The 15,699-nt window shown below is 41.3% G+C and overlaps 1 protein-coding gene across 2 annotated transcripts in view; it reads left to right on the top strand.

The window, feature by feature from the left end:
* LOC115611400 (phosphatidylinositol 3-kinase regulatory subunit gamma) overlaps nucleotides 1-15,699 on the top strand; it is an 80,804-nt gene that overhangs the window by 53,114 nt on the left and 11,991 nt on the right. For both annotated transcript variants that reach the window (XM_030494264.1, XM_030494265.1), the window contains 4 exons: nucleotides 9,904-10,015; nucleotides 12,473-12,571; nucleotides 14,050-14,230; nucleotides 15,071-15,196. In XM_030494264.1, the coding sequence (XP_030350124.1) occupies nucleotides 9,904-10,015; nucleotides 12,473-12,571; nucleotides 14,050-14,230; nucleotides 15,071-15,196 (518 nt within the window). The remainder of the gene's footprint in view (nucleotides 1-9,903; nucleotides 10,016-12,472; nucleotides 12,572-14,049; nucleotides 14,231-15,070; nucleotides 15,197-15,699) is intronic.

Genomic DNA, 15,699 nt, shown 5'->3' with positions numbered 1-15,699 from the left:
AAATGCTTTGACTTTGAGTCTCAGCTCCTATGACAACAGTGATGTGAAATGCTTGTATTCTGTTCTTGTTACACCTGTATTTCTCTATTGGCCTTTTCATTTCAAGACTGCTGTAATCACTTTTTATTTCTGATTGCGTTTTCAGGCTTGCTTTTGCATTCCTAGCATTTGGTTTTCATTTTGATGGATCTAACTGTTAAAGAATATCACTCATCAGCTTTCAATTAAATACATGAACACAAAAAATAGCATTAATATAAAGTGAAATGATGTTTTGCTTGAGACGGGAGAGCTTGCTTTAAAAGGCTGACATTTTTATTTTTCAGTATGCTTTCAGATGATGTAGAAATAGTTGGGCAGGGAAAGCTTGCTGGAGGGAGTTGTTCAGCTCTGTGTTCTTGTAAAGCTATAGGTTTATGCAAACTAAAACATGGGAGAATGTTCTGAGAAGAAACCAAGCTCTTCACACATGTTTGAAGGCAAAACCTGCAGCAAATGTTATTTCTGCAATTGTTCTGAACAATATTGCATACTGTATGATGCCTATACCTGACAGGAATTAATCACACTGTTGTTTCCTTCTACCTCACCTGTTCAAAAGTAGAAGGCTCTTCTTGGAGTTTCCTTTGGGGAATACTGTTTTCCCCAGCAGCAAGAGTTGACTTCTGTCTTGGCCATTGCCTGCATGATATCTTACTCCAGAATGAAGCTATTTGGTCTTATCTTTGCTCTACAGCTTGGGAAAACAGAGAGGCATAGCTGGTCATACACTTCTGTGCCCAGTACTAGAAGCAGTTGGGTGCCTTACATCATCCCATGTTGGTTGTTTAGTGAGTCACTTTTTGGGCAGAGAACTAGAGAACACTAGAAGCAGCAGCATGAAGAACACTTTTATCAGCATTCCCTGTATGTTTTAAAGCTGAGGCTTTATTATTGTCAAAAAGACTGTTAACTGTGTTGAAACAGGTTGCTGTAAAACTTTGGCCCTGTTAAAGCAAGAAGTCTGTTCTAGCTGGATTTTTGGAAACTGGTTTCTGTAAAGTAGGTTGCTGAGTAATGCTCAAAGAACAGTCTCTGCTTGCGTACTAAATGCCTCTATGGAAATGGGGGGGGAGTTTGGGTTTTTTTTCTTCTGCTTTTTATCCCATTTCTTCTGACAGGTTAAAATCTGCACAAGAGCTAAGTAAGTAAGAATGTGCTTCTCCACATAGTCAAAACTACAGCGTATGAGCTGATGCTGGGCCCCCAAACAATGTGAGTGGATGTTACCTCTTTAGAAGGGATTTTCATTGTCCTTCATCTTTGCTGTGTCCTCCACTCAATAGACAGAGACTTTGCGATGTTTCACTGAATATATTCCAGTACCTCAAGTTCTTCTAATTCTTCTGAAGAACGGTGGCTGTATACAGGGAGTTCTTCCATCCAGCATTCTTTGAAAAAGGAGATGAAATACTTCAACTGCTTCAACCGCTTCAACCTGTGACTGCTGCTAACATTCACCCAGAGTTTCTACTAGTTTTTGTGAACTGGAAAAATGTTTTGGTTTTAGGTTTTTTTTTTTAGGGATAGTTCTTAGAAATGTTATTTCTTAAATCAGATATTATTTAGAAAAGACTTGAAAAACGTTGTGTTTCTCAGCACAAAAATTTGTAGGTTTGGACAAATCAAAAAACAGTCAGTCTGTATCCCCAAACAGTTAAAAAGTTAAAACCCAAAACTAGAGCTGCTGCAACAGAACTAGGGGAAAAACTGCCGTAATGAGGGAACACAGCCCACTGTTAGGATGTGTTTTTCTTTGAGTGTGGGCAGTAGGATTTACACTCCAACACCTGCCCCAGGAAAATGTTTTAGAGGTGAGATGGATGAGAAGTTCATTGGCAATATTGTGCATGTAAGTTCTGTTGTCTGTTACAACCTGAATTTGTATGTTGTAATTAAATTTCCCAGGCTGTCAGTATTCCTTCTGCCCTACCCTGTATAGTCATCCTGGGGACATCATAGGAATCTAGATTGTTTGCCCTCTGAGGAGCTGCTCCCAAGTGTCAAATTAGAAGTCTTTGGTGTTTGTGGCATCTTTACTCTGATTCATCTCCTGTCTTCAAATGGAGTCCCTTGAAGGATACGAGGAAGCTTGAATCAATGAGATCAATGTTGAAGATCCTTTCTATTTTGAAGGGTACACTACAGTCCCACTGATAAGTTTTTGGGCAGTGGAAGAAGTGAAGGTGCTGCTGTGGAATGGATTTCGTTAAAATGTTTTGAAGATCATAGTGTACTGGAGCAAGGAGATTGAATCCATTCCTTTTGTTACACCTTGAGATCTCACCATGCGCAGTGGCTGTGCAGTCTGAGGCTACTCCATGCCTGCTCTGAATCTCAGCTTCTGCTGAGGGCACTGTGTAGGACTGCATGGGTTGGCACTTCTGCCTCAATGGGATGTCCTTCAAGATTAAGGTGCTTAGAAAAGATGATGAATGACAAAATGTACAACAGTTTTTCTCTGAATGCTTTCCTACCTTCAGATTTCTTCTGGAGTGTTGATTTGAAATGCACCTTTTGATCTTGATTTAGATGGATCTCTGTTAGCAATTTAGGTGGTGTTGAAATATTTCTACTTTGATAACTAGAAAATAGTTTGGCATCACGCAAGGACAGGTACTGTATGAAGAACAATTTTACATACTGCTCTGAAAGATCAGATTTAGTGACAAGCTGAAATAAAATGCTGGTTAGAGCAGAGTCATATGTATTTACAGCTGTATTATTATTTTTAAGTAGGCTCTTGTGCAGCAAACTTCTCAGTAGCGTCAATTATTTCCGTGAATTGGCTCTTCTATGAGGTTTGTACCTGACGCCTGGATGGATGGTTAGTCTTTGAAATATCTGGGGAAAACAGCCCTGGGCTGTTTTCATTTAAAAAGGCTTTTTATTTTGGCTTTGGTCGGTCTCCTAGCCACAGTGTGTGACTTCACTCTCTGTCTTCCACAATGAAAAATTAGTTCTTCATTCTCAATTACTGGAGCTCTGTGCTTATGCTGAATTTTGTGTACTTTTATCCAGAATCTATTTCCGTGTATTGACCAAAGAGTATTTTTTAATAGCCATTTGAAGACTCTACTTGTGGAGGGGTAGAAAACATGTCGCAGTATCTCTTTAGTGAAGGCAGATGAGGAATTGCTTTAGTTAATAAGCGAAAAGGAGAATCTACTTGCTCCTTGCATTTTATATTTACTTTTATTGTGTAGTATTCATGACCTGACATCGGATACTATAAATTACAGCTGTTTTTATAGAATATTTCAGATTCTCATGGACTATAAAAGGTCTGCTGTGAACTTTCATCCAAAAATGTGGTAAAAGCCTGGGCCTGCTGGCGGGGAGAGAAAGCTGTTCCTTCCTGAAGTGAGCTGAACATGTGATGCTGGGTAGTGACAATCCTTGAGTGATGAAGCATGGCAAAAGTTCTAAAACGTAGCCAGCTTATTAATAGTGTGCTAATTATGCTTAGTAGGTAAAAGAGGGTTTATCCTTTTTATCCTCCTCATGTTAACTTTGGAACAGACGTCTCAAGCCTGTTGATCATGGAACCTCTGACACTGCCGTAGCTTGGCAGCTGTTGCACTAAGGTCTGGGTTGAAAGGAAAACTGTTTTTCATCGAGCAGTGAAAATAATTGGGAAGTTGAGGTTTTCTGGCTTCACAACTTAATGCAGAGGCTGGAATGAAGAGGAGATGCTGTGTTACCTTATAATACAAAAGTCAAAGATTCCAGTGTCATTTATCTGACATTGAGCATTTTCCATTTCTTCTCTCTCAGCCCATGAAGTAAGAAGCTTTGCAAAATAGTTGAGGGGTATTTGTATAATGCCCCAAAGAAATCTGAATCTGAGCCTGCTCTTCTTCACCCACTGTTGTCCATGATTCTGCAGGTGTCCTGTAGCAGATAATCTTTAACCTGTGCAGTAGCTGTGGATGCTTGTGAAGAACAGAGTGCAGCAGAAGTCTGGCAGGCTGTAGGAGCTGAAACAGTGATTGGGAGATGTGGGAGAGGACAGGATAGCTGGGGAGTTTTCAAACAAAACAGATCTTTATCAAAAAAGCCAATTAATCAGAACTGAAATATTTCTTAAAGGTGTTGGTTTTTATGAAAGTTCATAGAAACACAAGCAAAGCTATAATGGGAGTGTTTTCATTGGAAGCCTGCCTGGATTCCTGCCAACTTGTCTGCTGCTTTCTGTAATGAGATATTGAAAGACTTCAATTCTTTGAATATGTCTTACTCTTTGGCATCTCGCCTGTTTTGGGGGAGGAGAGCGAAAATGTGAGCATGCCTGAGGTTCTGTGGCCAGCAATAATGCGATCGAGTAGCTTCCTTCCACGTCCCTTGAGGAGCTCTCGGTGCGTGTTAGCTACCCTTTGAGGAAGGGCAGCTTCGAAGGGCACTGGAGCTCAGTGCTTTGCGAAAGGGGCCTTGGCAAGAGAACTGAGCAGCTGAGATGTGGAGCTGCCAAGATCACTTACCTGCCAGTGGTGGGGAATGAACTGCTGTCAGCAGGTGTGCACGATGCTCCTCTTTGTCAGGTGGAGGATCTCTGTGAAAGCATGGTGTCTCACTGCTCTGGCTTGCACACCAGGTACACAGTGTCATGGGAATGGGGTGCAAAAAGCACCTTTGTTCAGTGTATGCTTTTGTCTCAGGTGTCTTGAGGAGATCTTGTGCACCAGGGAAAAATACAGGACTATTAAAGGAGGGAAGGATTTTGAGGCTTTGCCTTAAAACTGTTACAGAAATTGAGAAAAGTGAGAAATGGAGTAAGACTACAGAGAGCAGTTAAAGATTGGGAGACTTTTCTATTTTTTAGAAAGCTAGCCTACAATTTCATTCCAGGTCTTCATCTATATCTCCAAAGGGGAAACCCTTCTGTCTCTAAGGACTCTGTCATTAAAATGTTAGCTGGCCTCACCATGGATTACTTGCATGTTTCCATGTAATGGAAATGACACTTTCCAGAGCCTTACATTACAGTTTGTAGGGTATCTACTGTACATGAGTCTTTTCAAAGCTGGGTAACTGTCTTGGAAATCCTCTGATCTGTTTTCTGCTTGTCACAATGTGGAAGGAGAGTAGACTCAGAGCACCACAGAGAAGGTTGTAAACAAGCTCATGGAAGTGCTGAGTGAATTAAAATTTTCTCATCAGAATACTTGGTAGTTATGATTATTTGTAACAGTTTAAACCTGCTATGTTTTTAAGTATCTAGCCTGCAGCTCTTGGAAAATACTAGAAGTAGTAAGTTATGGTGCCATTCTTGGGATTAAGTGGCACCTGTCTTAAAACTGCAAATTAGAGTTGAATTAACTGGCAGGTTTATCATGTACACAAATACTGCAGCCAGAGAAGTTTGGGCTGCTTGACTGGGTGTTGTGTGGATGTAGCACTTGGAGACCCAAGACATTCCTCTCTTTTCATTCCTCTTGAATTAGTGCCATTGGAAACCCTCATGCATAGGGCTCAGTGGCTCTTAGATCATGTAAACTTTTGAAGTTTTTCATTCAAAAACCTGCCTGAGGAAACTGCCTATTTCATGGAAATCACGGTGTACTTTGCAGAAGTTAGACTCGGGATTAATATAGGCTACTATTTTATATAAGAGACTTTAAAAAGAATACAACGGTGCTGAACTTCAGCACTTGCCAGCTTCCTTGGTTGTCTTGGTGTTGGAGGTGGTTTGAATTTCAGGGAATCAAGTCAGATAAATGTTGAATAGCCTTTATAAAAAACAATTCTACGCAGTCAAGAAAGCATCAAAAAAAATTACCTTTGCAAAACCTAATCAATAGGCTTTTCTCTCTGAGGACCTGCGCTGTGCTCTGCAGAACAGCTCAGCTGAAGCTACCTGCTGGAGCCGGCACGGCAGCCTTCCGGGCCCTGACGTCAGCAACATCCGATCCAGAGTCCAGCCCGCATTGGCTGCCGTTGCCTCCGCTCCATCACCAGCTCCTTTTCTTATTTCCCCCCTTCTAAGTGACACTGATCAGGGATTGGGATTTAGCTCAAGCTAGGCTGCTTGAGGAGGCCAGGAAGAGGGGACTAGAGTTGCTGAAGAAAGAAAAAGCAGGCATGTCCACTAGTGCGTGGGGGAGAGCCAGTCTGCTGTCATCGCTGCGTGCCAGGCGGTCACTGAAGGCTGAACCTGATTTTGGGAATGCACTCACGTGGAATTGGAAGGCTCCAGCTGAGCTGTTGCCTTTTGGGTTTTGGAAAGATCTGTGCTGTAGAACTGTCCTAGAGATGTGGTAGGGGAAAGATGCTTGTGTATCCAATGCTAACAGCAAGTTCTTTATTAGAACAGATAGGTCCATTGTGCTGTTAATCACTTGTGATCAATGTTCTTTCTCTCCCAGGAAAAAAGAGGCAAGAAACCATGAGGATCGTTCACTCTAATCAGAGCTTGTTCTGAGATAAAGTAAGATTGTGCCTGTGGCTAGATCAGAATTGGACCCAGTGACATGGAAAGAAACACAGCTGTTCTTGAAAGCATTTCTGTTGACTTCAAGCCAGCTTTATTTTAGGATTTTAGCTGTGCAACGTTCATCAAAACTGGATTTTTTCTTAAGTCAAAATTTCTAGACTCTTTAAGGCTCTCTGTAGCATCACATAAAAATATCACAGGATTTCTCCTAGCAGGGTGGCTAGTACTGTCTGAGTACTAGTAAAAACTATTTTAGGATGCCCCATGTAGCAACCCATTGGGCCAGTGTTACAAGAGCAGCGGTAGGATGGAAATAGGGTGGATACTGCTTTGTTACAGTAGACTTGCCGTGCTATTACAAATGGTCCCCTTGTATCATCACAGGTTTTGGGCTGTGGGGTTTAAACTACCTTCGTGCTCAGTTCTCCATTTGTACAGACTACAGTCATACAGCCTGAAAGGCAAGCCAAGAAACACTGAAGTGGGTGGGCATGTTAGTCTACTGGGTAAAGCAATAGCCAGGACCTGGTTCTGTATCCAGTACAGGGGAAAATCTGTTATGATTCAAAGAGCTCAAAGTATTGAAGGTAAGGACTTAGGTCCATAGCTTTCTGGAAACAGGATCCACCCTTGCAAATACTTTTGTATTTTTAAAATGTGCAAGCTATTAAAAAGCATTTTTCAAAAGTCTATTGTGAAAAGGACTGGCTTCCATGAGTCAGGTTTTACAGGAACTGGTCCAAGCCTTATTCTTCTCCCTGGAAGAATTTCCTTCCCATTTTCTCATGCAGAAGGAAGTTCTGCAGACAAAACCCTGATAGTGAGAACTGATACCTACCTATTAAGGGAGAGAAGGAGAAAACCCCACCTGTAGTAAGGACACTTGGTGTAACATCTAGTGCTCTCTGCCTGTATGCCAAACTTCCATTCCTTACCTTTCTGGTCTTCGTTAGTTTGCTGTTCTGTGCCCAGTGCTTTGGAGTGAGCCCTAACAAAGCTGCTAAATCATTCCACAGCACATAAAGGAGCAAGCCTTAATCTTACAAGGAGGGCTAGAGAAGTATTCAAGTACTCTGGAGAATACTTAAAAGGCTCTTCTAGAAAGCCCCTATTACCAGTGTAAAACAGGCTTTTACACTGTAAAATACCTTGAAGTATTTGCTATGTCCAAGCCTTAACTTGCAAGACTCAGTGAAATAATTGCTAGTGCTGGTATAGCTTTCTAAGAATTCTCCGCGCTGTTGTATGTGCTTGTTGATGACTCAGAATTAACAAGATTCTGGAGTAGATCAGAACTTCTACAGGTTTTCTGAACTCAGATTTGCTGCCATGTGCAGGCACAGATGAGACTCAGAACCACTGCATCTGTCCTGTTGTATGTAGGGTAGCAGAGTCCAGATGTGAGGTGGGAGGAGGGGGGACCTGAAGACATTTTCTAGAAAATTCAGGAACTTTGAATGGGGGAGGTGGAACACAGTAAATACAACTGACTCTACAGGCTTAGCCTAGATATATGCTCCTCCATCTCCACAAAACAGTATGGGGCTGGGAGCTTCAAGCAAAGTAGGGTTACAACTGTCTTGCTCTCAGTGGTGCCTTGTACAAATACTTAGGTGCTATACAAACAACTGTAGCAGTTGAGCTAGGAATAACCAAAGCCTGCTAACCAGGAAGCTACTTCACTAAATCCAAAGGTTTTCACCTTCCTTTTATAACAAGACTTGTTATTGCCTCACTAGATATGTGTGCACCTGAAAGTTCCCAGCTCACCCCATAAAAAGAACCTGTATGCTACGGTTTAATGCTTATTCCCACAGAATGAATGCTGCTATCTAAATCAGGTGTTTGGTCAGCAACCCCAGGGTGCAAACGTCTGGGTCAAGGTTCAGGTTTAGTTTAGATTGGCTCGATTAAAGTATCTACTGGTTTGTAAGAGAACAGTAAAGTTACTGTGTTGGATATTTAACATCAGATGGTATTTGGAACTGCAGTTGGAACACTGTTTTCTCTTCTTTAATGTGGGAGGTGTGTCTCGGAGGTGAGCAAATGGATGGTGCCAAGTAGCACACCTCTCAGCATTAAGCTATTCCGCACTGGAGGCAGAGATCAAAATCTTCTTTCTGCTCCCTTTATTTGTATTTCTGCCTGTATGCTGGGATCGTGTGCATCTGAAAGATGGCTGTTGTCAGTGTGTCAGGCCTGCTCGCTGACGCTTGTGTAATCTGATGGCTAGGACACAGGGCTGGGAGCACAGATGTTCAGGGTCTGTGCTAGTAGCAAATCAATGTGTGTAGCTGCTTTCTTACTCTGAATTCAAATGTGACCTGTCCCTGTAAAACACTCTCATGAAATGCCTGAAAAATACTTGGTTGCAGTGGTAGTGTTCTTGATGAAGAGCCCAACCTCTGCAAAGTAGGGGAGAGCACTCAAGACATCTTTCTCAAAGAAAATAGTGCCATTCCTGCTGACAGGCAAGTCTCTACCAATACATGAGCATGCCTATGGCTGCTGAATTACTCCTGATACAGGGCTTACATTCAAGACCATTATAAAGTTGTTTGAGCAAAAACTTACCAAATAGAAAGAGCTTTAGTGCATTGTATTCCCTTGCATTGTGTAACCTATTTTGAGACAGAAGTAAAAGCCTGTTTGTCTTGAATTCAGAATAGGGGAGTTCTGGGCAGGTATGCATGGGGCCTACGGATGTGTAGTTCTGCTGGTCTTTTAGAGATTTGTAACATCCCCTTTCCTGTGATAAACACTTCAGCTATGTAAAGAGGTCATTATTAGAGTGCCTCTCCAAACGTCCCCTTTCCCCTTCCTTTATCACCTCATGTCCGGTGGCGTTCAGAGAGTCATAGCTTTTGTTCCTACAGGAGCCTAAATGACAAATCTAGTATGAAGTATGAACCTTGAGTGGGTGATGGGTATGACATTGCCCAGCTATCACTTCTCTCAGTCACACTTTTCCCTCTGAAGACGAGCCCACCCATTTGCTCTTCCAGGTTGCCATAAGGGGTGGCGACACCTGAGCAACAGGAGTTTTTCCATAGTGGTGCACAGTGTTCTCCAGGCTGTGGCTTTCAAACACAACACATCTTTGTAACTTGTTTGGAGTTCTAGGCGGTGATTGCCTGCGTAGTCATGCCTGAGATAGTCTTCCTTTTAACAAAACCTCATGTTTCCTCATATTCCACCTCTTTTTTCTTCCCTCCAGTACATGTTTGGTTTGAGTACTGGGAAATTTGGGATTGCAGTGCAGCTGTTGATTTCAAAATTCTTTAAAAATCACAAATTCCATTTGTTTTGAGAGAGCTTGAAATCCAAGTCCAGGATGCATATTTTCTCTTGCCTTTTCACTGTCATTTTATTAACAGTTTAGTGATTATTTTCCCCTGTTTACCTTTCTTTAATCTGTTCTTCATTTTCAGCTCTTCCTCCAAAGCCCCCCAAACCAATGACTCCAGTCAATACAAATGGAATAAAGGACAATTCCAGTTTCTCTCTGCAGGAAGCAGAGTGGTACTGGGGGGACATCTCAAGGTAAGCAATATTACTAAAATATATTAAAATCTATTAATATGTCATTAAAAATAGAATAAGCCTGTTAAAGAGAAAAAGAACATGCCATTTCAAGCAGCATTTTACAGGAGGGAGATGCTTCAGGACTAATACTTGGTAAAGCACCTAAGTGAGAATACTTGACTGGATTCAGGGCTTGTGTTTAAGTTGTTACTGTTGTGGTGCAGATATTACCAGTCTTGGTGACAGTTCTTCTGGGTTTCTAAATTTCTCTAGATACACAGAGTCTTTAAAAGAGAGAAAATTAGTTCATTCAAAAGAAAAGTGCTTCTGAATATGTTAGCTAATAAGGGTTTGTAAGCACACAAGGCTGGGATGCATGCAGTGCAGCAAAATTTCCATAGGAGGCTTGCTCAGAATAAAAAGAGTTTCATTCTTATTTTTGGTTTCTTTAACATTTGGTTAAATTTACATCTGTATTAATTTCTATTACATGTTAGTATAAAAATAGCTCTTACAAATGCTAACCATCACCAGCTATACTGAGCAAATGATACAGATGCATAGCAAATAAGTTTTACCTCTTAAGGAAACCCTTTTCTATGCGCTTGTGAAAATAGATGGCTTGGGATAAGTTCAGAAAACGAAGTGCCAGTTTTTATATACTTAATTGCACAAAAGAACTGAAGTGTCCAGTCATCCCTTTCTCTCTTAAGGCACTTCTGAAGAGTCTGCAGTTGGATCTGTAATGGGAAACATGAGCATGCTGGGAATGTGATCAGGAATTGCTCAAACTTGTGCACATAATACTTTGAAACACTTTGCCAGATAGAGGCAAGAAGAACGTGTTTGCCACAGTAGTTCATTGACGTTCTGAGAAAGGAAATAAAGTTTTCATATCTTTATTGTACCACCCTTATCTTTATAAAGCAAACCTGCATAGATCTTTTGAAGGGCCTCGGCAGTGATATTTTTCTGTTAATTCTAAATCGCAGTGGAGTGGCAAAACCTGATCCCAACCCCCACTAGGCAGGGTTTGTTTAAAACTGCTCGGTATTGGTGTCAGTTTATTGACTCTGGATTTGTTCCTCAATTAACAGTGCACGTGATGGCGGGAGCTAATGCAGTACAAATCACATTGGGGTGGCTTTATTAGATTAAAATGTGATACACATGCATGTAAAGATGGAATTATTTATGACCCTAATTTGACAGCCAGCAGGTACGGACTGCATCAGGCTGTCAGGGCAGGAGCCACATCTTCAGTCAAGAACTTGTGCTGGAAATTTTTTCATGAGCTCCAGGGTGCAACTCACGGGCATAAGGCCAAGCCCTTAGAGCATATCTACCCATTCAAAAAGGAGAAAGCCGTTTGAGTTAACTGTGGCCAATGTATAAAATGTTCTGAGAGGAGTAAGTGGATATGCACATGATGCTTAACAGGAGTCAGTTTTATGAACGGAACGGTTTTCAGATAGCTAAATCAAAACTAAGGCTATTTTGTAAGAATACTTTAGTTCCTTAGTATTTGAACAAAAAAGCTGCTCTTGGTTTTTCTTTGTAAGATGCAAGTAGGCTTCCTACCTCGCTTAGATAATGTTGAGGCTACTTGATAAACTTTAGTTTCCAAATGATTGTATTAAAATTTGCTTAGTGCCTCTAAACCTGTAGGGAGCTGTTTATAAAAGTGAGATACATAATCTGAGTGAAATAGTCAAACCTGGCAAGACACTTCTCAGCTGAAATAATTTTCTTAATGCTTACTGGTACTCACTTTTACTAAACTATTTCTTCATTTGGCTTAAAGTTCTGGACTGCGTATCCTTTTGCTTCAGTTGTAAATAAGGAAAAGTTGCACTGAAGCTAGCAAGGTTGTAGTGGTTTAAAACTACTGTAAATAAGATCAGAGTTAAGCCAATAATGAGTCTCTTGAGACTAAAACTGTGCTAAACTCTAGACACCTCTGAGCTACGATGCCAGAGACCATTTCTTAAGAGGTCAGGAGTGGCTTCTCAAAGGGCACCTGTTTCCAGTGTGGACTTTAAAACCTGAGCAGATTACAGGGAAAGGTTGTGAACTCTGAGACACAGCTGCTACTGTTGCTTAAACAGAGACTTCTTCCTAAGTGGCAGTTGACTGCAGCTGCTATTTTTTAGTTTAACTACACAAGTTCAGTCTTGTTTTAGATGGCCTAAAAGACTAGAGAGCCTGAGTGTGAAAGAGAATTGCCTGATATTTTGAAGACTGAACTCTTCATGCATGCTGGTGTTACTGCCTCCAATGCTGATAACCTGTGGCAAAGATGATCCCATCCCTGGAAGTGTCCAAGGCCAGGTTGGACAGGGCTTTGACCAACCTGGTCTAGTGGAAGGTGTCCCTGCCTGTGGCAGGGAGTTTGGAACTAGATGATCTTTAAAGCCTTTTCCAACCCAAACCGTCCTTAGCACTTGTAATTTTACCTTTTTTTCCATTCTTCAGGGAAGAAGTAAATGACAAATTACGAGACATGCCAGATGGGACATTCCTGGTGCGTGATGCATCAACCAAGATGCAGGGAGACTACACTCTGACATTACGGTAAGCATGGAGCAGTTGTAGTCCACAGAGGAAACCCCTGGGTAGCTAGTTGCTATACCAGTGACAGCAGTGGCTGTGTAAAGCTGACATGGCTCAAGATGAGAGATGTTTCCGAAGGAACTGCAGATCACAGAATGAACAAATAAATAGGCAGGTCTGGTAGTCTGTTCTGTTCTGTGCATTGAATCCTGTCCCTCACTGAATACTACTGTAATGATCTCTGTGTAGATTAGATGGGACTCAGGGAGGAGAGCTACTCAGTAGTGCTTCATAGTTTCAGAATTGCTGAGGTAAAAGGTATTTGTAAACTAGGTCTTTGATTAACAGGAGTATGTTGAATATCTCGTCAGCAAGCAGCTCTGGGGAATTGAACACAGTGTCTTTGTAAAAAGGGGCTGGAACTAGACGATCTTTAAGATCCCTTCCAGTCCAAACCATTCTATGATTCTATGACATATTGAACTGGAGCCATGTTGCTTTCTTCATTAAAATTGTCTGCAAGTGGCAGACTTCCCAGAGCTGCCCCAGCGCTGTCTACTGTAGTTAGGCAGCAGACCTCATGTGACTAGCTGCTGATGCCTTGCCCCGCCTGTCCAGCCACTTGTCTCTGCCAGACTCCCAAAATTGGTAGTTAGAGGCAAATGGGCAAGGTGCATAAGCCACTGCTGCTGTAGCACACCTTTGGGAGTTACTATGATACAGTGGATATTTGATCTTGCCATGAAATTCTATTGTCTAATGACAGGTTTGACCCCAAGGGTGTAGTTTAAATTCTACTTTGACTTTGGCCTTGAAGTTCACAGCTTGTGCTCTCTGGGTTTGGCATGATTTGGTTATTTTGCTGAATGCAGATGTCTTTAGGAACCAAAATTGAGAGTGCGGAAAGGACAGGATATTGTCTAAACAGTCTGCTGGTGGAAAAAAAGGAAGAAAAAAGCACTATATTTGTGGAAACCACTATAATGTGTAAATCTGGATAATGTAAAGTCCTAAACTTACAACCATCTTGTAATCCTCAAATCTTGTAATCCTTAGGTTTGTGTATCCTGTATTAGCAATCATAACTCAAAAGACTTGTTAATCACTGTATAAATGTATACTCAGTTGTATACTATTAGTGACCCCAAATTGCAGGAAATTGTGGGTTTTGAAGGCTCCTTTATTTAGCCTTCAGCATCCTTCTTTTCCCTTGCAAAACTTCTGGCAAAGCTAGGTCTTAAATACCATAAGCTGGCTTCAGAATGAACACATAGGAAGAGATTTACTTTGGGCTTTGCTCCTGTTCAAATAATATCTGATCATAATTCTGTGTGTATTGACTCTTAAACTACCTGATATCTGCTGGTATGTAAAGAATCATTATGAAGTGTACAATGTCAAAGCCACTTGCCCAGGCATTTCACTGGTGTCTTTGTTAGCAGCCTTAGTGTTGAAGAGGGATAGGAGTAAAACCTCTAAATGACGGTACCACTTTACAGGAAGGGTGGCAACAACAAACTGATAAAGATCTACCATCGGGATGGGAAATATGGCTTTTCTGATCCGCTGACATTTAATTCAGTCGTGGAACTGATCAACCACTACCGCAACGAGTCTCTTGCTCAGTATAACCCGAAGCTTGATGTGAAGCTGATGTATCCAGTGTCCCGCTACCAGCAGGTAAGATCTTCGTCAGGCCCCAAAAGCTATTAATGCAGACAAGAAGAAAATTGCAAATGTGTATATAATTTTGTTCTCTCTGTGTGAAGCATGATTTATTTTTTTAATTGAAAAAAGTGAGTTTTCATATTTGAGCTCACTTCGCTCATAATAATGGATCTTCCAAATTGTCTAGCCATTTAAGCATCTTCATTTTATCAGGTTTCCAGTCTCCATCTGAGCAGTCCAGGTGAAACCCTGACATGCAGCAGATTTGAACCTCTCCAAGAAGCCTATTCTTTTTTTCCCCTTGGACCCTTGTGGACCCACAGGCCACCGTTTTAGACAGCATTGCCCTTGAAGCAGTTATGATCCATGCAGCTGGTCACTCTGTGCATAGCCATCTAAGTTTTTCAAGAAGATTTTTTGAAGTTTTATTCAGTAGCCTGAGACACTGTCCTGTATTACAGAGAAAGAACCACAGAGATTTTTTTTTTTTTTTGGGGGGGGGGCGGGAGGGGAGAGAAATACTCTGATTTTAAACTTCAGATTCCAAGCAATTCACTTTTTCCTTTCTCCAGCAGGGGCTAGCAATCCTAGAGCTAAGCTGTAGTGTGCTTTTGGAAACACAGTACTTTGGCATAGTTCTTCATGTCCCATAATTTCAGTTCCTACTGTCTGTAAACTGTGGAACTTCTTGCATGGAGAGAGGGGGATTTTAGATGCAGTGGTTTTGTTCTGTAGAAACCTGATTATAAAAATTATGCTACTGTAAGAGGCAAATGTGCATAAGTGGACAAATGAATACTTTTAAGGAAAAGCTGCTTTGCTTGAAGACTTAATGGCTTTTTGTATGTACAGGATCAGTTGGTGAAAGAAGATAATATAGATGCAGTAGGTAAAAAGCTTCAAGAATACCATGCTCAGTATCAGGAGAAGAGTAAAGAGTACGACAAATTGTATGAAGAATATACTAGAACATCACAGGTTGGTTCTACTTTAGCTATCTGTAGAGTCTGTTTCTTGATGCTTAAAAAGTAAAGAAAATTATTTCAACCTGTTACAGCTAATAAAGGCAGTCCAAGGTCAGAAAATATAAGGGAAAAAACTTAGTAAATTGTGGAACAAAGCAAGGTGGTTTCAGTGAATATTACTTGTCAGTAGTCCCAGAGGTGTGGTGCAGGGCAGGAAGAAAGAGGAGCTGAACTTTGTAGTATAAGGTAGAGTGGTGGTGAAGTCCATCACCTGCAAGCTTTGCACTGCAAACTTCTTCCTTGACTGCGGAGTATTTCCAGCTGTTGTATGCTGTGGCGAGAATTGTAGAGGGGCTTGTCCAGGTTTTTTATAAAGACATGGTCAGATCAGTTACCAAATATTATGCGTCAAGGAAGTGTGAATACAGTATTTGGACTGCTTCTTGTAAAATAAGTAGTTCATACATGGGGAGGAGGTTTGCTGGCAGTCTTCCTGCAAACTAAGATGGAAAATAT

The sequence above is a fragment of the Strigops habroptila genome, chromosome 8, assembly GCF_004027225.2.
Source record: "Strigops habroptila isolate Jane chromosome 8, bStrHab1.2.pri, whole genome shotgun sequence".
In the NCBI taxonomy this organism is placed as follows: Eukaryota; Metazoa; Chordata; class Aves; order Psittaciformes; family Psittacidae; genus Strigops; species Strigops habroptila.
The sequence above is the reverse complement of the archived record's forward strand: the minus strand, read 5'-3'. Positions and strand labels throughout refer to the sequence as shown.